The 27552-nt window shown below is 40.1% G+C and overlaps 1 protein-coding gene across 1 annotated transcript; it reads right to left on the minus strand.

The window, feature by feature from the left end:
* Positions 1-5099: 5099 nt before the first annotated feature.
* LOC141425012 (mediator of RNA polymerase II transcription subunit 17-like) lies at positions 5100-27552 on the minus strand. The gene is given in 13 exon segments (XM_074081016.1): positions 5100-5632; positions 7057-7216; positions 9124-9241; positions 13842-13979; positions 15784-15968; positions 17275-17405; positions 18365-18517; positions 19271-19355; positions 20559-20691; positions 21956-21959; positions 23081-23300; positions 25009-25175; positions 27167-27552. Coding segments are annotated over 13 exon segments (1956 nt in total). The 5' UTR covers positions 27417-27552; the 3' UTR covers positions 5100-5420.

Genomic DNA, 27552 nt, shown 5'->3' on the forward strand with positions numbered 1-27552 from the left:
TGTTCCCTGTCTTTACTGTAGCCAAAAGACCAATTAGTATTTCCATTGTGTCCTTCCTTCTTCTTGAAAGGGCTTAAACTACTGATGATCGGTCTGCCTTATTCAGTGTTGCATATGTTACCCTATAGAACACACACGCTTTGTCAACAGTATCTTCTCAATAAAACCTAAGAACCCAAAAAGATATTGTTCTTTCTCATTTCATGCTCTACTGGTTGGCAGAAGAGCTGAAACAGAGAACCCATGTGCTCCACAATCCACATAAGACAACAAATACTTGAGATACTTGAGACTTACTCTGATCTGAAGCACTGCCACAAGAGGGCAGTGAGAGGTCTGTTATCGGGTATTGCCCAGTGCAAGAATGCAGTCTGGGGAGGATACCACTCAGCATGGCTGGTTAAGTGTAACCATAGGGAGAGAAGAGGTGCCGAGTGCCATGACCAGCCAAGGACTCAAAAGTGATGGGGCAAATCCCACTCTGAGCACAGTCTCCTCGACAAGCTGGGGAACACGGAGGAAACTCTTGCCTCCTGCAATCATTACCTTTCACATATCCAGTATAGGTCAGGGAAGTGTCAGACACTTCAAGTTTATTGAAAGCAGAGCAAATCTCAGTAGTTGTTAGCACGACTATCCACAAATCAACTCCCCCTTACAGGTGGTGTGAGCTACCAATGTTTGTGCCTTTCTGTACATCTGAACCCTCTAGCCCAGATGTCAGCATTTCCCATCCTTAAGGAGAGCATGGTTGCAGAGATCACTTTTTCCAGTCTTTTAAAAACCAGGTGGGTATGTTTGATTTAGTTTAAATACAAATCCTTCTCAAAAGGCTAAATGATACATAATAAAAATTCTCCCCTTCTTCCATTCTACTTCCCAGAGGGAACAATAGTCAAATTTGGTGTGAACCCTTATGCATTTATGCATATGCAAGTCTACATTCTACAACATATTCAACCATTTTTGCTTGTAGTTAAATTGCATTCTGTTGTACGTATGTACCCTACAACTTACCTGATCTTCCTTAATGTGGCATGGGTGTTACTTCATGTCTGTACCTATTCCTAAATTTCACTTTTTTTTGCCTGCACAATGCAATCCATAGCATGGATATAATTGTTTGCTGAAAACCTTTTTTTTAAAATACAAATGAAAAACCTTGGACAAACTTTATTATATCATGCTGCATTCACCCAACACTGTTTCCGCATTACTGAATGCACTCAACTCTTACCTCTTTCAGGAAATTCAGAGTCAATGTTTTATATGAATGGGTTTTATGTAAAAGCTTATGGGAGACTAATATTTGGGGATGAGAGAAAGAGAATAGCCTTGCATTAGCAATAGCCAATGTAAAAAAAGTCAAAAGTTTTAGCTGTAGAAAACCTGTGGTTTTGGTTAAATTCCCTTTGTTGTAAAAAACTAGTGATTATTCAGGCAGTTCTATGTGTAGAAATACTTTTCCTTGGGTACCTCAAATTTTGCCTACCTTTAGTAGGACTTTTTCCTACTAAACAAGGTGAACTTATTAAATAATTCAGTTTCCTATTCTTATTCATTGACAATACCTAAGTGCCAATTAGAATTTCTAACTAAATGAGATAATCAGGGGTACCGTTTAACAGTGCCACAGCAAAGCAATCTGGTGAAGCTGGAGAGGGTTAATGTATAATTTCCAGTAGGCTTTTTCAGATACTGAACACATCATAGATCTCCATTACTGTTTCTTTGGGTCCCACAGGGCTCAGATTGAGCACACTTAAAGTTACAAGAAAAGTCATGAATACATTTTGGCAGTAGTATCTGCCATTGACCTCTCCTTGGCATATTCATTAAGTTATCAGTCTGTATGTCACCTTTCTACCTCAGATGTCCTCATCTGTCAAATTTCAAGTCAAATAAGGTCTATCGTCCCACAAAAAAAAAAAAAAACTTTTCTATAAAGCAAGATTCATTCACAGCCAGTAAAAGGGAAATGAAAACAGTGAAACATGGAAGTGTTCCTGGTTCTTAGATAAGGGAGCCAGAAAACTCCTACAGTACCCAGCTGTACTTTTAGAAAAGTAATAAATGAGCACCTGAATGTGGGGCTCCTCTGGTATCGTCTACTTGCTTTTCATTTATGCAGGACATTTAGAGCTCTCTTTTAATTCTTCACTTTTACAGACCACTTGATAATCCTTACACCATGATCTCTTATGAATCTGTGCTTTGTGTGGTATTTCATAGGATACATTTCTAGATGTGAACATGTGGTTTGGAGATAGTGAACAATGTCAGTTATGGCTATTGAATTCAGAGAACTTGCACCATGGTACTGTGTCACAGGGTTTCTCAGCCTGGGAAATAGTTACCATCCTAAAATGAGATCAAAGAGACTTTATTTTATTCCCAAGTATGTCAAGCATCAACAAAGAGCAAGACTGGGGAAATGAGACTGAACATATTAAAGACAAAGGTAGGGAGTCTCAGGAGAGGTAAAACACAGAGCATGGCTTTAAAAATTACCTGGAAAACCCCCAAATCTTCTTCCACATCCAAAATATTTAAAGTAGGATATAGGACATGTGAAATGCTCTCTCCAGGTTATAAATCTGGTTTCTAAAACTTCTAAATGCTTTTGTGTTGGGTGAGGGGGAGAGTGGGGTTTGAACTCAGGGCTTTGAGCTTGCAAAGCAGGAGTTCTACCACTTGAGCCATATCTCCAATCCATTTTGTTGTGGTTATTTTGGAGATGGAGGTCTCAAACAGTATTTGCTCAGGCTGGCCTCAAAATGTGAGCCTCCTGATCTCAGCCTGCAGCTGGCTGCAGGACAGAATGGCTCAGAGCAAAGGACAAGTAGAAAATGGAGACAGAAATGCCAAGGTTTTTTCCTGTTTTTAGTTAATTTGTGGGACTAAGTAAGGAGTCTGTGCTTTTCAGCAAAAGGGCTTTAAGCACCTCTTACAGCTTGACTCTTAGAATTACAGCTGCTTACTGCTTTATATTTGCATGGCACCTTTAGAATTTAACATCCATTACCAACCTTATTGATAGCTGTGAGGTTAGCAAAGGGGTTTCTTTATCCCTACTTCTTTGTAAGAAAACAAGTTCAAAGGTTAACATTGCCAGGCTCATACAGATAGCGAACAGTAGAGCCAATATCCAAATACAGCTCTTTTGCCAACCTGTTGAATACTTGGGACTAATTGGTTTTCCCCTATCACCTCCCAAGTTCCTCTGCACATACCCCCTCAGATCCACGTAATTCAGGTTGAAACAAGCTGGGAATGTAAACACAAGGCAGAGTGAGGCTGGTTCAGCAACTCAGCTGCTTCAGTTTCTACCGTTCTGTAGGTGAGTAATGGCTGTTCACTAAGAGACTTAACTGAATGGAGAAAGGAAGACATAAGATCTTGACAGCTATCAGTTATCCACTCCTATGCATGGGTTCTCATCTGTTCTACTCAGTGTGGTCCTGGTCGGTAAGCTGTTCAGGACTTTTATATTTGACAGCAATTCTATGTCTATGACAATCAAATAAAAAGACCTTTTATCTTTTTAAAAATTTATACGAGTAATTCATTTTTTAACTTACCAAAGTATTCATCTGCAATTAAGGGAAACTTAAAAAACCAAAAACTGATCTTTCAGTAAAAACTTGATGTGTCACTGTTCTGGTGTAAGCCTCCAAAAATCACACATGAGACTTGTACAGTTTAGCCTGCTAGCCAAGGCAAATTTTGTGAGCCACCAGAATTTCTGAAGCACTAAAGACTTTTAATAAATAACTGCAAATTCTTACCAATTTTTAAAATTTCCATGGAAAGATGCAGGGCTTTCTTTTTTTCTCGGTATGGAGTTTGAACTTCGGGGTTCAGGCACGCAGGCTAAGCACTCTACCACTGAGCTACACCCTCAGCCAAGATGCAGAATCTTGGTCCGAAGAGGAAAAAAGCAAACAAAAGCACAAAGATGTTGCATCACAGCCCATACGCTCCATTTTTCTTTAAAAGCAAAATAAGATGGAGGAAGATGGATTACTGCCATTATCTTAGAAATTATTAAAACAGAAGACTTTATTGATTGATTCATTGCAACTGGGGTTTGAACTCAGGGCTTTTGAGTTTGCAAAACACTCTACTGCTTGAGCCACAACTCCAGTCCAAACAAGTTTTAAAAATTCAGTTTTAGCTGGCAGAGTAGCTCAAGTGGTACAGTGCCTGCCTAGCAAGCATAAGGCCCTGAGTTCAAAACCCCATACTGGCCCCCCTCAAAAAAAAAGACACAAGAAAAAGAAAAAAATTCAGTTTTACTTCAAAGGAAACTTTACTATGTATTTTTTTGGTGGTACCAAAAGGTCCATAAGCCTGTATTTTTTTTTTGTGGGGTTTGAACTCAGGACCTCACACTCGCTAGGAAGGTGCTCTACCATTTGAGCCACTCTGCCAGCCCAAGTCTGCATCTCTTATAATGTGAATTCTTCACACACACTTTAGGAGTGGGGCACTGTTTTCAAGAAATATAAACACGTTACTTAGAAAAACCAACCCATGGGTCCATTAGTTCTTTTTTTCCCTAGAGAAAGCAGAGATCTAATGGAAGAACAAATTGGAGAAAGCAACCCAGGTCAGTTGAGGAGGCAGAAGGGAGGCAAGGGGACAGCTGGGTATGAGTATGCTAAGAGTATCAAGTGGACAGAGGTCACTCAAATGGGAAAACAGATCAACAGGACAGGAGGAAGCCCTGAAGGTACAATCTGCCTTGTGCCCCTTCTGAGGAAGTTGTTAAACTGCTTATGTTTATGACTTGGGCATGTAAAGAAGACAGCTGGAGGAGGGACTCGGCTTTCTAACATACACAGCTTAAGAGTCCTAGAAATAAAGAGAGGACTTCCTTCTGCTGGGAAAGAGCTGGGTCTGCTCAGTGTAAGTGAATCTCTGTATGAAAGCTAGGTCATAAGAGTGCTTCTTCAACATTATGTGATCTTTTTAAGAAATGGTAAGAGGGCTGTGGGTGTGGCTCAAGTTATACAGCCCCCTGAGGCCCTGAGTTTAAACCCTCAATACTGCCAAAGAAAACAAACAACAACAAAAATAAACAGTAGAATGAATAGTTGATTTGAAACACACACTTTATTTGATGTTAACATCAAAGAAGGGCCATTTTAAAAAGCAAATTAATAACATTTTTCAGGTTAACTGTATAAAAATATTATCTTACATCTTCCCCTAATATAGACCTACAACTGTTTTTAAACTTCTGCATTTCAAAGTACTTGTTACCTGTAAAGTGAAAGGTTTCAAACTGCTAGATAAACATTTATTATTTTCGTAAAAAAAAAAAAATACACCTTTGGAAGATTTCCCTTCCTTGTGCTTATAACTTATCTGCAAACATCTCAAGTCAAGGTTTCTGGAAGCTGTCCTGGAAAAGATCACAGTAGACAAGGACTAAGCGCAGACATAAGCAGCTCCATCTTATAAACAAAGTTCCGACCTTCCATCTTATTCCACTGGACTTCTTTGAAGGGTCCACGAAGGTGACTCCATTTGTTATCTTGTAAAACATCGCTTTTTGGAAGATCTTTACACTGGTTACGAGGAAACTGAACCATAATTTTGCTGCCATTTTCAGGTCCATTACGAACTATGGAGGAAAAAACAAAATATCAATAGACTCATTTTGTAAACAAGGAAATTCCAAGGATAGTTGGGTGCTGGTGGCTTATACCTATAATCCCAGCTACTTAGGAGGTTGAGATTGGGAGAAGTACAGTTCAAGGCCGGCCCAGGCAAACAGGTCGAGAGAACTCCATCTCCAAAATAACCAGAGCAAAACAGACTGGACGTGTGGCTCAAGTAGCAGAGTGCCTGCTTTGCAAGTTCAAAGCCCTGAGTTCAAGCCCCAGTACTACCATAAGGGGAAAAAAAAAAAAAAGAGAAATAAATCCCATTTCATTCTATTGAATATAAAAACCTATCTGTTCAACAACTTAAACAATCTTGTTAAATGATGCTTTTTGGTGGGGAGCGGTGCTGGGGCTTGAACTCAGGGCCTCACTGTCAGCCCGGGCTGGCCTTGAGCCTCAGTCTTCCTGGTTTCTCTCTTCTGAATAGCGGAGAGAGCAGCTGAGAGTACAGGCTTGAGCCACCCAAAATGCTAACTTTTAAAAACTAATTTATGCACACACACATACACACACACACACACACACACACACACGCACCAAGCTACTGTAAATATCTCTAAACTGTGTGCACTACAAAAATCATGCAAGATAAGCTGGGCACAGTGGTACACATCTGTAATCTCAGTTACTCAGACAGAGAAAGGAGGGATCAATATTTGAAGTCACCATGGACAAAAAGTTAGCAAAACTCCCACCTCAAAAAACAAGCCATGTGTAGTAGGACACACCTGTAATCTTAGCTATCCAGAAGACATAGGTAGGAGGACTATGGCCAGAGGCCATATAAACACACGATAACCTAACTGAAAAAAATACCTTACGCAGAAACGGGTTGGTGTATGGCTCAAATGGTAGTGCTTGCCTAGCAAGCTCAAGGCCAAGTTCAAATCCTAGTACAACCATCTGAAAAAAAAAAAAAAGGGAGTCCCCTCAAAAGTAGGTGTTTTATTAAGTACCTCCTCTTGGTTCTACCTCTGTGGTTCTGTCCATGTGTATAGCACCATATCCATTCAACACCTGGGACTGCAGGAATAACAATGCTGACTGTTTAGAGGATCTACCAAGGTCTAATGTGCTGCTAAGATAAAAATTTTTTTTTTTTTTGTGATACTGGGGATCAAACCCATGACCCCATGCATGCTAGGCAAGTGCTGTACTCCTTAGCTACAGCCCAGCCCACAAGCTAAATGGTTTTAAGTACTAGAAAGAGAAGTAATAGTCTTTTGTTCTGAGTAACAGATATGATCAGATAAACATCACTGTAAAAAAAAAAATCAACTCACTAGAGATAAATTACTTTTATGGATATTTAACTATTAAAGCAAAATGTTAAAAGTCAAAATCCCAATGATTCCTACTCACTCAGAGCTGCAGAGAGTACCTGAAATAGCACAGTCTCCACTCGGGGAGGCCACTGTTATGGCGGAGGCATTGCCAATGCTCTCTATGGGCCCAAGTCCCACATGATTGCTGAAGCTAAGTACCTGCCAGCCCATAACCTTGGCCAGCTGCTGCACTGCATGCACCTGATGCTGTGACATCTGTGAAAGGAAAAGGAAATATGACAGTCAGTACTTTTACTTGCAGTGACTTGACATCATCCTTGTAAGCTTCTGTTAAGGGTTTGCAGTACCTAGACAGCAACCCTGTCTTATGTTTAGGAGCCCTCCTCTGTGTGACTACTACAAAGAGGGAGCAAGACCCCTCCTGCCATTGCAGGAGACTGAATTCCTGGTACTTGCTTTCCCTGTCCCCTGGCAGCTTGAGCACAGGCACATGACCTAAACTCCAAATGGAGTCTCCCACCCGGATCACTGAATGTGAAGCAACACTAAAAGTAGCAGGTATGCTAAATAACCTCCATTCACTCTTCAAGTCTAGTCCCTACCCTACTCTCTGCCCTGGGAGGCGCAACTGTTAACAGCCTCTTAAGTTCTCTGGCTTCAAGTGGGGTTCAGGTAGTGGCACCCACCCAAGTAATGGGGGCTATCCAATAGCTGCCAGCAAGACAGCAAGGAGGACAGTGAGTCAGGGTATTTTCTCCCTTGGCACCGTCCCTGTGAGGTTATCTAGGCTGGCGGAGTCTCTTAACAAAAGGCCGCTGGTCTTCTCAAGTGGCTTACTCTATGTGACTCTCCTTTTGTGGTGTACCTTGTCCCTCCCGTTAACCTTGGGCTAGGGCTGCTGACTACCGTTAAGGGCTCTCCTACACCCACAACTTTGTAGACGGACCCTCCCACACATGCTGCCTGTTTCTTCTTTAGACTCTGCCCCCAGCAGTGAGCGCAGCAGTGCCATTCCCCCAGCCTCCTTGGATTTCTATCCATTTGCAAATCTTGGTCTCTAGACTTTCCACTCATTCTACAAGCTATGCAGTAACAATTCAACAGGTTTGCATGTATGCTTAAGCATACATGGTCGAAGCCATTTAGTATCTAATCGGCTAAGAGCTACCATCCTTCACAGATACATTTTATTGACTTGGCACCAAAGACGCAAATCAGAACACAAGATTATTGCTTCTGGGATGGGGAATGTTTTTCTCTTTTATGTGAAAAAACAGGATCTCACCCTAACATTTCAAAAATCCACCCTCTACCCTTTCTCCCATAATTCAGTATCTCACTAGACTAGCTGTGGTAACTTCAGGGAGAAGGCGGTAAAAATACTGTTCTTAGTTTACAAATAAGGAAAGAAAGGACCAGAAATGTATCTAGTGCCCCAAAGCAAGTTGGTTGTCAAGTGGGGACCAAACTCCAGTACTTTCTATACTGCTATTGTAAGAGTACAACATTCAACTTATTACTATGGATAATGTTCATTATTATTTGGCATCTGATCTCCCTTTCTCTAGTTTTCTTGGATTAATACTTCTCAACTCCTAGCCCTGGAGAGGCTGTAAGTCCTGGAAATCATAAGAAACAAAAATTTGCTAGTCTCAGAACTGGTCCTTCATCTAAAACAAAAGTAGGTGAAGGGCTGGAAGTGTAGCTCAAGTGGTAAAACAACTCCCTAGCAAGCGTGAGGCCGAGTTCAATCCATAGCACCACTACCAAAAAAAAGAACAGGCTGAGGAAAGGATAGAGAGCGCAAGGTCAGTCTGGGCTTCACAGACCCTGTCTCAAAAAACCTACCAAATAAACCAAAATAAAGTGAGTGGAAACAAATCTACAGCAGTTCATTAACACTTTGAATTAACCAGCAGATTGCAAATGTCATTAGAAATTACATGAAATCCAGGCTGGAGGTGTGGCTGAAGTGCTAGAGTGCCCTCCTAGAAAGCGTGAGTCCCTAAGTTCAGCCCTTCAGTACAACCAAAGAATAAAAGGCAATAAAGGGTGTGGGGGGGGGTCCTCCTTTTATAATTGGCTACATTTTAATTACTTCTTAGCTTGTTCCTCAAGCAGTTGTGAGAGAAAGGGATTAAGGATTTGTCTGCAACCACTACCTGAGACAAAAGAAAATCCTGTAGCTCCTGCTCCTGATGAGATAGTGTAATCACTCTTCTGTCTCTGTGAGCAACTTGGACCTGCTCAACTCCAATGTTCAACTGCAGCTGAATGGACCTTTACAGATACACACGCTAAAAATCAGGAACATTCAAAATTATCTTTCACAATGCCACAAACATTCAATTATAATATCATGAAAAATCAGTTTTAACAATCTATACTAACATTTACGGAGGAGTGGGGTGGTCTTCCTAGTTTCCACTAAACAATCAGACCACACAGAGCACCAGTCTACTCAGTAGGCCAACAGCATATGCTCTTCTCTGGCAGTTCACAGCAGGACACGCAGCTGTCTACACAGCAGCACATACCTCCTTGTGACAAGATTCATACTGGGCATATATGGACCTGCCCTGACATCCCTCACTAGAGCTACAAGCTCTTGTAGTATCTCCATAGGCATGGTTTCCAAGGTCCCCATTAAGAGAAGCCCTGTTTTAAAAGTCACACAATTCAGGAAGTCCAAAGGCACCTGTCATTATATAAAATTGTTCCCAAACTAGATGTATCTCATCAGTTTGGGACCATTTTTGCCATAAGTAATTTAGCCTAGTAATATAGACAACATCTTCCCAGAGTTAACCAAAGGTCAAACTCTTACATAGACGCTGGCATGGTGACTCATGCCTGTAATCCTAGCTACTCTGGAAGATGACTGGGAGGATCTCAGTTTGAAGTAAGTTTAGGCAAAAAGTTTAACAGACCCCCATCTCAACCAACAAAAACTAGGTGTGTCTGGACACCAGTGGCTCATGCCTGTAGGGGATTGGAAGGATCCTGGTGTGAGGCCAGCCCAGGGAATACAGAAGATTCTCCAAAATAACCACAGAAAAATGGAGTAGAGGGGTAGCTCAAGTGGTACAGCCTGCTTTGCAATCCCAGTACTGCAAAAAACCAAAACAAAACAAAAACCTCACACAGAAAGGGAAAAAGTTTTGCTAACTATAAAAAGTTTATCCTGAAATAATCAGCAAAGAAATCAGAATATGCACTCTATTAACTTGGCGTAGGTCAAACAAAAAAGTCATAAAGTTTTTAATACATACCATTCAGACCACAGTACTATTCCAAACAACTTACAGCCAGGTGCCTGTGGCTCAAACCTGTAATTCTAGCTTCTCAGGAGGCAGAGATCAGGAGGATAGCAGTTCAAAGTCTGCCCAAGGCAAACAGTTTGGGACACCCTATCTTGTGGAAAAAAAAAAAAACTACCACAAAAAAAGAGGCTAGCAACGTGGTTCAAGCAGTGTCTGCTAGCAAGCAGATCGATCAATCAATCTGAATCTAACAAATATATATGTTAGATACTAGAACTTCTTGTTTTTAACTTTATCTTACAGTACATATTTGGGAATAAAGCATTTTGTTTTTGTTTTTTGTTTATCCTGGTGGGAAGGGAGTTTGAACTCAGGGCTTTGCACTTGCTAGGTAGGTGCTCCATCAGTTGACCCACACCTCCAGCTCTAAAACTGTAAATTTTTGGGGGGGGTGGGGAAGGTGGAACTGGGGTTTGAACTCAGGGCCTCGTGCTTGCTAGGCAGGCGCTCTTACCATTTGAACCATTCCACCCTTTTATTGGGATGGGTTTTTTGGAAACAGAGTGTATCTACTTGCCCAGGGCTAGCTTTCAGCCTCGATCCTCCTGATCTGTTCGTCTCCTGAGTAGCTAGGATTATAGGCATGAGCCACTGGTGCTGGCTCTAAATTGTAATTTTGATAAAGCTTACATTATTTTTTCAAAGTAAAACAAAGCTCAGAAGGCTTAAAGGAAAAGACACAGACTTAAGCAAATTAAAAAATAAATAAATTTAAACAAGCCAGTGCTGGTGGCTCATGCCTATAACCTTAGCTACTTGGGAGGATGAGACCGGAAGTATCGTGTTTCGAGGCCAGCCCAGGCAGATAGGTGTAACTCAAGAGGTGGAGCGCCTGCTTGAAGCCCTGAGTTCAAACCTGAGTTCTCCCCTCCCCCCCAAAAAAACAAAAAGAAAATTAAACAAGAGTGTGAAGGGACAGGAATTCTTATCACTCACTATTGATGAGGTACACTTATAGCAACCACTTTGAAGAACAACTTGAAGGTATTAGTCAAAAATTTAAATGTCCTCACTTTCAACCCAGCAGTTACATTTATAAGGACTTAATCCTACAGATATATTTGCAGGAGCTGGAGGTGTGGCTCAGAGTGCCTGCCTTGTGAGATCCTGAGTTCAAACCCCAGTACTGCCAGAAAAAAAAAAAAATATATATATATATATACACGTATTATATATGTATACATATATAATACATACATGTACGTATATACACACACACATATTTGAGCATACACAAGTTATTTTGCTGACATCCAACAAAAATCTCCACCTAGGGAAAATTAAAATTCTTTTTTTTGTGGGACTGGAGTTTGAACTCAGGGCTTACCACCTGAGCTACACCTCCAGTCCATTTTGTTCTGGTTATTTTGGCGATGGGGGGTGTCGCAAAGTATTTGTCTGGGCTGGCTCGAATTGTGATCCTCCCCAACTCAGCTTCCCAGGTAGCTAGGTTTAGAGACGTGAGCCAGCAGCGTCCAACTTAAAATAACAACAACAACAAAACTCACTTGATACATATAATGGAACACATTATATGCATAAGAAAAGAACGAGGCAGATCCATATAAGGAATGTCAATTCACTAATTTGCTACTAAGTAAAAAGCAGCACACAAACTGGGAATGATGGTGCAGGCCTTTCATCCCAGCACTTGGGAGGTGGAGGCAGGAGGAGCATGAGTTCAAGGCCACCCTAGGCTATATAGTGAGACTATCTCATCAAGGTGGAGAAAAAAAGAGTACAGATCGTAAATGACCGCTAATATACAGTTTCTTTTTGGGATGATGGAGAAATTCTAAACTACTAGATAACTATGATGATTACACAACACAGGGAAATAAAATTTTTAATTTTTTTTAGAAGGCTGCACAAAAAAAGTAAGGTTCAGGTGGGATATACATACTTGAGAACACAAAGACTTTCCTAGAATGATGTTCTGAAAATTGCTTTCAACTCTAAGTAGCCTCTAAAAGATGAGGATCTCTCGTGATCCCCTTTTCTTTTGTCCTTTTCTTTTTTTGGTTGAAACAAATTCTTGCTATATTTCCCAGGCTAGCCTCAAACTCAAAACTTCTTGCCTCAGCTTCCTGAATGCTGGGATTACAGTCGTGCTCCACAACACTCAACTCTCCCTTCCTGATTCTGTCAAGGATCTATCATCAAATTTTCTTTACAGAATTCACATCGAATATTGTAACCAGAATCACAAGGTTGTTTTGGTCTTTGGATTGGACATAAACTACTGAATGCCATTAATTGTTTCCTTTCTTTTTTTTGCACTCATTCTCTCAACATTTTTTATTATGGAAAAGTTTAAACACAAGCAGAAGTGGACTATAGTATAATCATAACCTCTGACCCCATTACCCAGTCTTAAAAGGTAGAAACTCATTCCAAATTTGTTTCCCCTGTATTCAACACCCATTCTTTCCATCGCATTCCAAAAACACCCAATTATTTTATTTCTTTAGATAGAGGAGAAAATTATGATTCAGTTTCATTCCATCTTTTTTCATGTAAGTTTCAAAACTAATTAATTTCCTTTACATTGTATACTCTTTTATCTTTTATGAGCTTATGCTTACCATTTTTCACTAAAAAATAGTGAATTAAAACTGCCCCATTAAAAAGTAGTATTATAGGGGTGGTGGAGTGGCAAAAGTGGTAGAGCCCCTGCCTAGCAAACACAAGGCCCTGAGTTCACTCCTGAGTACTGCAAAGAAACAAACAAACAAAAAAAAACAGACAAAAACAAAAAGCAATATAAATGCATTTTCTGTTCCTACTTTAAAGATCAGTGATTTTGTGTCTCACCATGTTTTACTCACCATAACTAGTTAGATCTGTCTGAAATAAAATCTGCCCCTTGAAAAATAAATAAAAAGTATTCACAGACCCTAACAAATGTTTGCTTGAGGCTTTCGCAGACTAACTTGGGAAAGGGCCTCAGCTGTGCCTTATCAGTTGTTAAATTTCAAAGAGGTACAAATTGTGGCTCCTAGACACTGTATTAACTTATGAATTGTGAATGTAAAATCAAGCAGACAGTATGTCAAAGAATGCTGGGACAAAAATCATTTTGCCACTTCACAGATACACAACTATCAACTGGTTTAAAAGGCATAATCATGAACTGGATTAGACCCAGGATCAATGCCAGCCAAGAAAGAACTTCAAATCCTGGGCTGTTCTAGGCACAACATGAAGAGTACAGGCTCTAGTATAAATGGCTGTCCTGTCTCAAGCGCACTAGGCATGTCATAGCCTAGAGACAATAACTGAAGCAGTGTGGCCTGTGTCTAAGGAGATGGGGTCACTAGAGCTGAAAGGCTGGGTTCACTTTTTCTGTAGCTCAAATGTGTGACATTTACCTAATAGATATTATTTTAGACATTCTTACTTTACATTCTTACAAACATGACAGTTGATATTATTACTGAAATGTTACTGCACCCTAGCAAACAAAAACCAAAAGTTTAATAGAATCCCTTAGCAAACACCAGTGCCTAACAAGCAACTTAACATCCTGAACACATGACTTTTATCTTGACACTTACTTGCATATTTGCTCATAAACTTGTGAGGTGATCAATACTTTCACACTAGACTCATAAACATCATTGATATTTGACCAATGGGCCTGTATCTGAGCATCCTCAATGCGGCTTGCTAAGCTGTCAATGGTTGCAGCAGTTCTTTAAAAGAAAAGTTAAAGTTCTTAAAAAGTCACCATATAAAATGAAAGGATTTAAACTGATTATATGAAAACATGGAAATCAAATGACTACTTTTTGAAAATACCACCATTTGAAAAGCAAAGCCCCCCCCCAACCCTCCTTATTGAGGTTTGCACTCATGGCCTTCTACTTGTTAGGCAGGTCATCTACCACTGAGCCACACCCCCAGCCTGAAAAGCAAAGATTTTGAACAAAGGTAGAGGTAGTTCTGAGAACCTCTGCACACCGCACTGATGTGCTGGTCTTAGCTTCATCTCACAACTCGTATTAATCACACATTCGTGATTATGACAATTCATGACAGACTTATGCTCTTTCAACTCCATTTGTTTTGTCCCATTCAGGAAAGCTTATCAGGCCACAAGTAAGAAAGATACTTCTCAGGCCCTAACTAATCTGAAACAAATCATTCGCAAGTATCAGTACTTGATCCCTGGTAACAAATGACATAGGAGACACCCATACTTAGATTATTATAATAGAATTAAAATCAAATTCAAGAGAAGCTAGAGACCTTAAGCACAATCAAAATCTTACACACCAAGAAAGAAAAATATGATAAATAAAAATGAGAAATAACATTAAGCGTTCATTATATACCAAATATTATAATTAAGTGCTTTCAGGAATTGTATTGCTTAATCTTACAACTCTATATGCTGGGTAGGAACTATTTTCTTCATTTTTCAAAAGAGAAAAAAGGTTAGCAATGTTAAGCAATTTGCCAAGGTCACATAGCTGTAAGCTGGGGTATAAAACCTGGGAGTCAACTGCAAAGCAAGTACTCTTTCCTTTGTACCTTAGACACACTGCTTAGATCCAAAACATAAATTATGTAAATTGATCAAACTACTGGACGGCCTTACTTTCTAATTATCTAACTCTAGCAATTTATTGGAAAGACAAAGAGCTTAGAGAAAATGGGAAGAAATGACAACAGCTATGGTGGAAAGGGACTTTCACATAAACAACAAGGATTTGCTCTTTTCCCCTGCTGCTCCAGTAGTGGTATCTTCTAATCTGTTCTTAACTTTCCCTTTCCATCGTTTGCTTCCCTGACAGTGAATCAAAATTCCTACAACAGACAGACACGGATGCAAGAATGTTCTGCTCAGCATCTGTCAACAAACTGGGTAGTGACTGAGAATTTGGAAAGAAGTTACAGAATACTCACTTAAGAGTATATGACTCAGCTATTATAGTATCTTTGAATGCTGGGCATTGGTGGCTCATGCCTGTAGTCCTAGCTAGCAAGGAGGATCGAGGTTCAAAACCAGACTGGACAAAAAGTTCTCCAAACCCTATCTCAAAAAAACCCATCATGGGAAAAAAAAAGGGCTGCTGGAGTGGCTCAAGGTATAGGCCCTGAGTTCCATCCCCAGATCACAAAAAAAAAAAACTATCTTTAAGAACTTGGTGAAAGAAGAAAAATTTGCAATACAGTATTAGGAGAAGGTAGGATATAAAATTTTATGAACATAGATTTAGTAAAATAAAAAAGTCTAGTTTCCTAATGCATATGTCTAGTCACTTGTCTGCAAAATTTTAGTGCAGTGTTAGAAACACTACATTAAGTTATATTGGCCATGCATCTAACCCTTCCCCATACATGTCAGGACCTTGTCTATCTCCATAAACTCTTACACTACAGCCACCTTCTTCCTGGGGGAAAAAAGGTTAAAGCTCCAAAAATTAATTACATGAAGCAATACAGGAAAAAGGACCTCAATTTCACAGAAAAAGTTGCTTTCTTCATCCTTACCTGCTCCTTAGAAAAATATGCTTTGCTTGTTTAATTATTTTTTCCAGAAGTCCTTCACTAGACTGTAAAGAATTAATTTCATTTTTATCAAAAGCTTGAGGACCCAAAAGTCTCATTCTCTTGTGGCCAAAAGGTGCACTTGCTGGGTGAGGCATCATGATGGAACTCAAGGTCTATTTATGAAACTGACAAAAACAGCCATTTGAAATGACCAATACCCACGAAGTAAATACAACACAGTATTTAATCAAAGCAGGGCTCACACCTTGGAAACACTAAAAGCAATAGGCTTGAACTACACATAAAAGCAATCGTGGCACAGAAGATACATGCTAGCATCTACCAGATCATGCACAATACAAGTCTGTAAAGAGAAGGACCCCTTCGAGGTTATAATTTTTTATTTGTATTTATTTTTTTATTTTTTTTTTTTGTGGGACTGGGGTTTAAACTCTGGGTTTCACATTTGCAAAGCAGGTGCTGTACCACTCGAGCCACAGCTCCAGTCCATTTCAGTGTGGTTACTTTGGAGATGGTGTATCTCAAACTATTTGCCTGGGTTGGCCTGGCCTGAAACAGAGATCCTCTGGATCTTAACCTCCCAAGTAGCTAGGATTACCGATGTAGCCACCGAGCTATAATTTTTATTTAAAATATAAAACAATTGTACTTCACTTAGTCTCGTCGAGAAAATATATGCCATCAGTAGATATTTATTCCACTATGTCTTAGACTCAGAGAGCCCCACATTTGGCTGCTTATGAGCAACCTGAGGAGATTTTTTAAAACAACAGCTTTCACACCATCACAATCAACTGCACCAGATCTTGGGGCAGGGTAGGGAGGCTAGAATACATACTTCTGTGAAGTACCTCAGGAGCTCCCTTTGAAATGAGTCTGTACTGTGAACTAGCACTTTGGAAACATAGCTGTAGATGACTTCCATTTCCAGTCACAGACCACAGCATACCTTTTTCCATCTCTCTCTTCCCCTTCCCCATCAGAATTGGCCTTCCCTCTGCACCCTTCAGTATGTATTTTCTATAGTCCTACTATAAAACTCATTGTAGCTATGCGCCAGTGGCCCATGCCTATAATCCTAGCTACTCAGGAGGCAGAGATCAGTGGGATTGTGGTTCAAAGCCAGCCTGGGCAAATAGTTCACAAAACCCTATCTCGAAAAACTCATCACAAAAAAAAAGGGCTGTTGGAGTGGCTCAAGGTGTAGGCCCCAAGTTTAAAACCCAGTACCACAAACAAAACAAAACAAAACAAAAAACTTCATTGTATAAATATTCCTACCACTATGCTTGCAAACAAGGACTTTATTCTGATTATTTTAGAACCCCCAGCACACAGAAGGATCTTCCTCATCAGGTAGTGAATGCTGTTGCTATGTGCATAACTGAAACTCAGCGAAGGGGAGGTTTGTACATATTCACTGCCCTGGATGTGCTCACCACAATGCAAAGAAAACATTTATTTTATTACCTCTCTAATCAGTAGGTGCAAATTATGCTCCAGGACATAGAGATGATCTTCTGGACTTTGCTTCTCAATAGCAGATTTCTGGGATTTCTTACTATTTGAAGAATGGCACAAAGAAATAGATAACTGCAAACCTATTTATAAAAAGGACAGATGCAAATAACCTACAATGTGGACAGGTACAAATTATCTTCATGAAGTATCATCACAGCCCATTCTCAAAATGTCTTCCCTCATAAGGTACAATAACAACGCATCCTCAAAAGTTACACATTCTAAACTTGAAGATCAGCCCTCACCAAAATGACCACTCATGAATATAACAGACTCCTGTGCATTTTAACAATTCAAATTCTGTTGAACAACTGAAGTGTTCATGTCAATTCTATATAATAATATGGTTGCTGACTTTGAGCTGTGGTTAAAGACTGGTGAACAAGCTATATATTTTTTCTTCCTGCCTTTAAAATTAAAAAAAAAATTTTAAACCAAGGTTTTTTTTATTGTTCTTTAATACAGAATTCGTATCTGATTCTTATCCAGTAGAAAACAGATACTCTTCTCTGCTCCAATGAGAACTGAGATGGAATTTTTCACTTCTATAACCTATTCCCTTGATAAGGCACAGTGTTAAAACTTTAAGTCTTAATATACAGTCATAAGAATTTATATTAAAAGAGTAAGTGCAAAGTTAATGAAAAAATGATTTCTAGAGTAAGTCTAATTGTATTTGAATAAAAATCTAGCTTCTACAAATGTAGGAATATTATGAGTAAATTTTTTAAACTGACATTTTCTTTAGTCAAAGCAGTATCGGTGAAAAACCTCACTTGGAAACAACTGTTGCTAACAGTAGCCATGTGAGTACAATTTTTATTATATGCTTTTAAAATCCAAGAGTTACACTCCTTAGGACACTCAATAAAACTGGCACTGTGTTACGTGCTTTCCTGGCCACCATCATGGACAGCACACTTTTGTGTTATTAGTCGCCTCTTTGCTGTTATTATTCTCCCAACACACCCAAGTAGCTATCTTGTTCCCTAAAATACAAAGTACCATTTAAGTCTCAAAAAAGGCTGGCTGTTCTTACTTGGAAAGGGTTGAGAGATAATCTGGTTTTTCACTACAATGTGAGGAATCTGTGATTTAATTTGAACAGCTTCCCGAGAGAGCTGCGCAAAAATTTCTTTACACAAGAGAACATTCTGTGCTGCCTCTAATTTTGCCTGCCAATGTGGGGAACCTGAAAGACAAGAGATATGGGTATATTTCGACTCTCTGACCATACTACCTATGTATTAACTAGCCTCAATGATGACCTGAATATATAAGTTCAGAAAATGCTAACCCCTAGTACAACGTATTTTTCCCCAAAAATAAAAATCCCACTTCCTTTAACCAGAGAATACTAGTGAATAAATTCAATCTAAAAAATAAAAAAGACTGAGTGCTGGTGACTCATGCCTGCAATCCTACCTACTCAGGAGGCCGAGATCAGAAGGATCATGGTTCGAAGCAGCCCAAGGAAATAGCCTGAGAGACCCTATCTCAAAAACACCCATTATACAAAGGGCTGGTAGAGTGGCTCAAGGTGTAGGTCCTGAGTTCAAGCCCCAGAACCAAAAAAAAAGTATAGCTATTCATTGATTTACAAATTATAAAAAGTATATTTCCAGAGCTGGGCATGGTGGCACATGCTTGTAATCCCAGCATTTGGAAGGCTTAGGTTGGAGGACTGCAAGTTCAAGGCTAACCTGGGCTACATAGTAAGACCCTGTCTAAAAAAAAAGCCAGGCACCAGTAACGCATACCTGTAATCCTAGCTACTTAGGGGAGGCTGAGATCAGAAAGATCATGGTTCAAGGCCAGCCCCCCCCCCCCCAAAAAAAAGCAGTTCTATACTGTCATACTCCAAAGCACCTATTTCCCCTTGCTATACTTATGTTTGGTTTATGTAAGTTAAGTCAAGAAGTTAGAGAGTGGAACATAACTACACCTGGTTTGGATTTGGGCAAAGGTCGCTTGAAGAGATTAACTGTACCAAGATCACCAATGTCTGGAGCCTGTTTTTGAATGGACACCTGTAGAACAATAAGAACAGAGAAAAAATGTTAGCAAATTAGCTTCAGGGTAATAAGACATTACTTGAGTCTGAAAATCTCGACTGAGGGAAAATAATCTATTCTGAGGCTGAGGAGTATGACCCATGCTCCCAAAACTTTTCAGGCTCTATAAGGGATCAAGCTGAGAGGACCTGACAGGATGCTGTGTGCCCTGCTGAGACCCAGCCTAGTGCATCATCCCTCCAAACCTCAAAACAAAGCTGCCCTGCTGAAGTGCCGGCCCTTGTTGATGGCTCTGGGGCACAGGCCCTGTGAGTTAGCCGAAATGGCTAGCAATGCCAGACAGGATTAGTTACAGTCTTGCTTCTACTGCTAATGCCTATAAAACAACCTCCCACAAACACAGTCACTTAAGAATTCTTTAGGTTTCATATTCAAAAGTAGCCAAGAAACTAAATGACTAAGATCATCCCAAAAAACCTTTGATAATAAGCAAAACTAGAGTGAGGGAGAACACTCACAACTCTAGTGTAGGTGGAGTGAGCCTAACATCATGTGCAGGTTGGACTGCAGTGATTGTGAACTATTAAGCAACATGTGTGTAACATGTTCGGGGAGACTACGGGGAACATGCATAAACTAGAAAAGCGTTTCTCAGAGTAGACTTCTTGAGAAGTCGCTGCCTTGGGCCTACACTTGGAAGCACAAATAAAGTTTTAACAAAAAAGAAAAAGAAAAACAAAAAACAAAAGAGCCGGGACAGGTGGCTCACGTCTGTAATCCCAATTACTCAGGAGGCAGAGATCAGGAGGATCACAGGTAGAAGCCAGCACAGGCAAATAGTCTGTGGGAACCTATCTTGAAAAAACCATCACAAAAAATGGCTGGCAGAATGGCTCAAAGTGTAGGCCCTGAGTTCAAGCACCAGTACTGCAAAAAAAAAAAGAAATTACTTAAAAAATACTCTTTTTATGGGGGGGGGAGGTGGGAGGAGCAGTACTGGGGCTTGAACTTAAGGCCTCACGCTTGCTAGGCAGGTGCTTTACGCTTGAGCCACTTCACCAGCCATTTTGTGTTGGGTATTTTCAAGATAGGGTCTCACAAACTATTTGCCTGGGCTGGGTTTGAACAGAGAGCCTCCTGATCTCTGCCATATGAGTAGCTAGGATTCCAGGTGTGAGCCTCCAGAGCCCAACTTTGACAAAATACTTTGATCAATACCTTGATATATGCAGAACCCTCTAAATCACTAGGAATTTGGACATCAAGGGGACAGTAATCTTCAGGTATCTTCTTATCCAGATCAATATCTGTGTTCTTTATTACTTCAAATGTAGCATGATGGGGAGAGATCCTAACAGAGTAAAGATAGGAAAATGAACAGAAAGCACATTAATTCAACATACATACTAAACATGTAATACTTCATATCCACATCACTGAACCGTAAACCAAGCTCCCCCTAAAAATGTGGGTTTTTTGGTGGGAAAAGAAAAGGAATGGTGAACAAAGGGAAGAAAGGAAGCAGGGAAAAGATATTTATCTTCAAAAAAAAAAAAGCAGCTAGGTAGCTCACTTCTGTAATCCTAATTACTTGGGAGGCTAAGATCAGGAAGATATGGTTTGATGCCAATCAGACAAATAGCTGACTAGACCTCATCTCCAAAATTCCCAGAACAAACTGAACTGGAGGTGTGGCTCAAGCAGTAGAGCACCTGCTTTACAAGCGCAAAGCCCAGAGTTCAAACTTCACTCCCATCAAAAAAATAAAAATTGAACAACACTCCTGGGCTAGGGTACAGCTGTGTGGAAGAGCACTAGCATGCTAGAGGGCCTGGATTTGATCCCCAAAACCACAAAAGCAAAGCAAAACAAACAGGTCTTAGAGTAAGGGTATCATTATAATGTGAACTCCATAGGCCACACAAATTGTGTATTCCAGTGGGGTTTTACTTTAAAAATAAGTGTGCTTCTAAATTTCTCAAATTTAAGCCTCAGGGATAATATACTTCCGGAGCTCAGCCTCTGTAATCTGGTTGCAAGTGAAGTATTCTGAATCCAGCAACAGAAAGACAAAAGAACACTGTGTACAGGATCCTTTTCCAGCCAATTCCCATATTCTTATGGGATGTATTTTTGTGCAGTTAAATTACATGAGTGGATGATTAAGTGCAACTCCTGTCTTATAACAAGGGAAGATATTCTAGATCTTCTTGCCATTAAAAACAATGTAATTCAATCTTTTCATAATCATAAATGATCATCCCAAAGAGAAATTAAGTATCTGCACATAATTATTTGTGAGAAAGAACTTACAATGTCTAAAACCATAAAGTACTGCTTCTACAGACCATGTAAAAAAATGGATTTATCAGCTTTGTAGTGGGATTTTTTTACCTTCAGAGGTCAAAATTCTCAAATTTGCATCAGTGAAGTATTTAGGTCTTCTAGTATTTAACTTAATCACCTTGACTTACCTTCCTTTATTTTTTTTTGCAGTACTGGAGTTTAAACTCAGGGTCTATATCTTCTTGAGCCACTCCATCAGCCCTTTTTTGTGATGGGTTTTTTCGAGATAGGGTCTCTTGAACTATTTGCCCAGGCTGGCTTTGAACCACGATCCTCCTGATCTCTGCCTCCTGAGTAGCTCACTCAGAAATGATGGTCTCCAGTTCCATCCATTTATTTGCAAATGATAAGATTTCATTCTTCTTCATGGCTGAGTAAAAGTACCACATTGTGTACAAGTACCACATTTTCTTAATCCGTTTGTCAGTAGTGGAGCATCTTGGTTGTTTCCATAACTTGGCTATTGTGAATAGTGCTGTAGTAAACATGGGTGTGCAGGTGCCTCTAGAGTAACCTGTGGTGCATTCCTTTGGGTGTATCCCCAGGAGTGGGATTGCTGGATCATATGGCAGATCTATGTTTAGTTTTTTAAGAAGTCTCCAAATTTTTTCCCAGAGTGGTTGCACTAGCTTGCATTCCCACCAACGGTGTATGAAGGTTCCTTTTTCCCTGCATCCTCACCAACACCTGTTGTCGTTGGTGTTTTTGATGATGGCTATTCTAACAGGAGTGAGGTGGAATCTTAGCATGATTCCATTTCCTTTTATCAGCCCTTCCTTTAATTTTAATTTTAGGATAACGATGGCTTACACTAGCACATGAATCCACTGGGTTTTATTTTTCCTTTGGTGGTACTGAGGTTTGAACTCAGGGCCTCATGCTTGATAGGTAGGCACTCTACAACCTGAGCCACTCCACCAGCCCTGTTTAGTGCTGGGTTATTTTCAAGATAGGATCTCTTGAACTATTTGCCTGGGCTGGCTTCTAACCCTGATCTTGTTGATCTCTGCCTCCCAAGTAGCTAGGATTACAGGTGTGAGCCATGTGATTCCTTTTAAGACCTCATTCTAATATTGTTTTCTCAAGTATCCCAACCAGGACTCCTTGCCTCATCTCTCAGCATTCAAAGTTTTTACCCCATTGACCTGTGAACCTTATATACAATATCTTCGAATCTTCTGTTTAATGAGCCTAAAAGGTTTTCAAATTGAAGCTAGGTTATTTATTATAGGGCTATGAGAAGAATGGTTTTGGCTGAAGTATAAAGAAATTAAATTTTCGAAATTTTAACATGTAGTTGACAAGCAATGTATTATTGAAGGATGTGTAACATTACACATTTTGTGTACACATTTATGTACACAAAAAGCACAGTTTTTAACAATTATCCATACCTGCACTTCTGTAGCTCAGATCACCAAGAATTTTATCTCCAATTTTTCTAAGCTTCCAGTGTTGCCTTAATCTCAAGAGCTCAGAGTTGAAGTCTCTTTGTAGCTTGTTTTCTTGGTTTTCCGTAACTGACTTAGACAGTCTTTCTGCTCCCTTCAATAGGATTTGTGCTGCTCCAGCAAGTGACTTCTTTTTAGATATCAGCTGCAATGTCTGAGGATTCTATCAAAAATAATCTATCAAGTTTTCTATCCAAAACTGCAGTTCTGTATTATTTTCAGATGACTTTAAAATTACACATTTTCTCAATAACAAGACACCGTTTCAAGAGAAAATTTAGAAATTAAGGAAAAGCAAAGAGGGACAATGAACCGCTTTATATCTCCTGGCACTTCAAAAAAATTTTTTTTTTGTGGTACTGGGGTTTGAACTTAGGGCTTCATACTTGCTAGAAAGGTACTCCACCACTTGAGCCACTCTGCCACCTTACAATATATTTTTTTAAATAATAATAAAAAATAGCCTGAACCTATTTTTTAGTCAACTAACATAAAGACCTCTGTTAAACCAAAAGTACCACAATGGACTAGAAATACCCCTTCTTGTATACTGCTATCTCAACTGCTACCCACATATATACCCTTCTGTGGTACTCAGACACTAAAGTCTATAATCCCTGCTGGAATGTAATTTAGGTGACAGCAGAAACCATTATACAGACACTGACACTACAACAATGCTTGAAATACCTGATTTAATGAATGAGTTCAGTGAGAATGAATATAAAATTATATCACTACAACCTATCAAAGTACTTTTGGTGGTACTTGAGTTTGAACCCAGGGCCTCCATGTGCCTGCTAGGAGGCATTCTACCTCTTGAGGCAAAGGGCTTTTGGAATTATGACTGAAATTGCACAGTATTAATATTAAATGTACTTCACTTCTGAAAACTGAGCTCAGTAAATCTATCTCTCTATATATATCCACAATCATAACCAATTTGTGTATTTTATTACCTAGATATCCTTCCAAAAATACAAGTTTAATAAAAGAAAGTTTTCTGGTTGTATAACAGTCAAAATTCACATTAGACAATCTAACCCAAATTTCTTGAAGACGTTACGCTCCTAGAGACTGTTTACAACGGAGTGAAAAAAGCAATGTGCCACAAGTAAGATGTGCGAGTTCTAGTCTTGGTTCCCAAACTACAAGCTTGACTGAAACCTGACATACTACAAATCCTCTAGACCTTACTTTTCTCTCTTTAAAATGAAGGAAGTATATACTATATGAGCAATTATATTTAATTAATTTTATTTGCACATGGGTTCTAACAATCATTACCTCCTCTCCATGACACACTCTTACCACACTCCTGATGCCTGTTTTCCTAAGGACTTTCATAGCAGTCTCCTTGGTTTCTGACGCTTCATTCACTAATTCATCATTCTGCTACCTCGCTTTCATCTTCAAATGTTCAAATACTGAATATAGTCTTTATCTAATACCAACAATTCATATGCTCCATAATTTGGCCTTAGTTTTCTAACCAATCTCGTAAACAAAAGGAAGGGGAAAGAACTGACATTTAAGGCTTTACAACTAGTGAGGGTAGAGGCAGAACTGAGTCTGTTTAAGTCCAAAGCCATTCTGTTATCACATTTTGTGTGAAATATATCACAGACTAAAGACCCAGCCTGTAAGAATTTCCTAAGATTTGGGAAACTTTAAAGCATTACATTAACAAATCTCAACACCTCCAAGAGTCACACAAACAGAAAAAAAAAAAAAATACTGATACAGATACAAAGCAGTTTTATGCTTTTGCTTTGGACCAGAAAGTCCAAATCTTCATCTGGACAATAGACATACAACCAAAAAATGGTTCAGGGACTTAATAAAAAGTTTCAATTAAAGCCTACAAATACCTGTTTTGGAGGAAGTGCATCCTGAGAGACAGGATCGAGAGTCATAAACTTTTTATCCCTAACAATACTGAGAACATCATAAAGAACACACATTTCTGTCAGGGCACTTCTCAAATTGTTCCTCACTGAGTCCCAAGGCCATAAGGAAGGTTGAAACTTCACCAATCCTAAAAAGAGAAAAAAAAGAACAAGAAATACAGAAGTATAAGTTACATTGAATAGAAGACAGAAAAGCTCATTTGGAAGGCTTACAGTACTAAAAGAAGAAATAATGTTCTTTTAGACTGTCTGCCTTTTATCCTATTCCCACGAACCTTTCTTGAATCTTTGTTAAGACTTAATACAGCATTCTTGATATGACAAATGTCTCAATTCCAGAAGTTAACTCTCTCAATACAATATTACAGCTAGACACTTTTAAATTTATACAAGCCTTTTAATGTCCTGCTTACTTCCAGCTTTTAGAACTTGAATTCAAGTAATTACAAAGAATTGAAACAGAAAAGTTTGAAGCCAAAGCTGGCTTGTACTGCCAGCCCTGGTATTAGCTACACTAGCATACTTACACTTCCTTGCAAGTGTCTTTTATTTCATACATGCTCACTGTTTAGTGTTCAGATGACAAACTATTTGAGTAAAAAGTGAAAGTTTTCCTTTGTTCTCACCCTTGATTCTCTTCTGAGATAACCACTAGCAATAGCTGGAGTGCATCCTTTCAAAGGCTTTCCTATACATTTACATACATATATTTCCATTTTTCTGTTACTTGCTTCCCCTCCACACACACACACTTAATATGATCTAGAGACACTTCCACATCAGCACATATGCATGGGTCCACTTCCTTATATGATATTCTGGAACATGGATGTACAATAACTTTAACCATTCCTATTCAACAGACATGGAGTGCTTCCAACAATGCTGATAGTGTAAGCATCTCAAACACATACTTGTGTAAATGTACAACTTTTTTTGTAGGCTAAATATTTAGGTGTGATATTAGTGGACCAAAAGAGATGCACATTTAAAATTCCAGCACATATTAAACTTCTAAACTGCCTTCCAAGAAAAGCTCTACCAAGTCACATTCCCAACACAGGATATTAATATTTTTAGTTTTTTAATTTCTGTCAATTTTATACATGACAATCTTTTCCCTCTTCTTTTTGAGACAGCTTCTCACTATTTAGCCTAGATTGGCGTAGACCTGTGATCCTTCTGCCTCAGCTTCCCAAGCGCTGGAGTTGCAGGCTGAGATTACAAGCATGTACCACCACACTCAATATTGAAACGGGCATCTTTAAATTCCCACTTACACTGGGTCTGTTGCATAACTAAATCAAGAATTGTGATTTAAAAAAAAAAAACAGTTTGACAATGACAATAAGAATACAAAACCCACTCATGCTGCTTCTGCAATTTCCTACTATGTAGCCTCCTCCCTTCCAGTTTAGTTTTTTCCTGTAACTCATTTACTGCAAAGCATCCAGTGTGATCTTATAAACAAGCAAATCACCGTGCCTACTTAAAATCCTCAAAAGTTTTAGGCTGTTCTTCTGATAGAAGCCAAATGCTTATCCTGATCTACTAGGGTCTACAAGATCCGACCTCTCCCTTAGACTTTTTTTTTTTTTTTTTTTGGTGGCACTGGGGCTTAAACTCTGGGCCTCAGGCTTGCGAGGCAGGTGCTCCACCACTTGAGCCACGCCCCCAGCCTACCTTAAACTTGATCTCACATTCCAGTCGCCAGAGACCTCTTTTTTGGGGGGCGGGGGGCGGCACTGGGATTTGAACTCAGGGCTTCACGCTTGCTGGCAGGCGCTCCACCACCTGAGCCACTCCACCAGCCCGACACAGAACCTCTCAATGGCAGGTGCTCCTATCCATCCTGCCCGCTGCAGAGAAGCAAAGTAAATGCCGAGGTCACACAGCTGCTGAGCTCTCAACCACTAAGTGTGCCACACTACAGGCGCTCCGTTTAAAACCGTATCAGACGTTACCGGTGACAGTGACTCAAACGCTGCCACTCAGAGACCCGCAGGACAGGAGCATCAGGAGTTAGGCCGTGTCCTGAAAGTCCCGCTGCAATGGAGACGCGACGGGGCGGCTTCCAAGCGCGCATCTTTGCTGCACGGCCGAGCAGCTACCTTCCTACCTTCCTCGTCGTCCTGGTCCGCGCTGGACCCGGCGCCCGCCCAGTCCTGCGCGTCGCCCTCGGCCCCCGCCGCCTCCTCCTCCTCGGAGCCCGAACCCTGGCTGAAGTCGATCCGCTGGGCCAGGCGCGCCAGGTTCTGGGACATGGACAGCGGCTGCAGGTAGGTCTCAGTGCCATCCAGGCCCACTTCCTGCACGTGCTTCTCGCAGGCAGACTCCATGCTGATCCGCACAGCGCGGACCCCCGACATGCTGCCTGCGGCGGAGGCCCCCAGCGGAAGCCCTCAACGCTGGGAAACCAAACCCCGCTCTCTGCGCGGAAACAAAGCCCAAGGGGCAGCGCGTTCCCAGAAGGCACTGCGAGGTTCCCGCCCCGCAAATCTCTCG

The sequence above is a fragment of the Castor canadensis genome, chromosome 1, assembly GCF_047511655.1.
Source record: "Castor canadensis chromosome 1, mCasCan1.hap1v2, whole genome shotgun sequence".
In the NCBI taxonomy this organism is placed as follows: domain Eukaryota; kingdom Metazoa; phylum Chordata; class Mammalia; order Rodentia; family Castoridae; genus Castor; species Castor canadensis.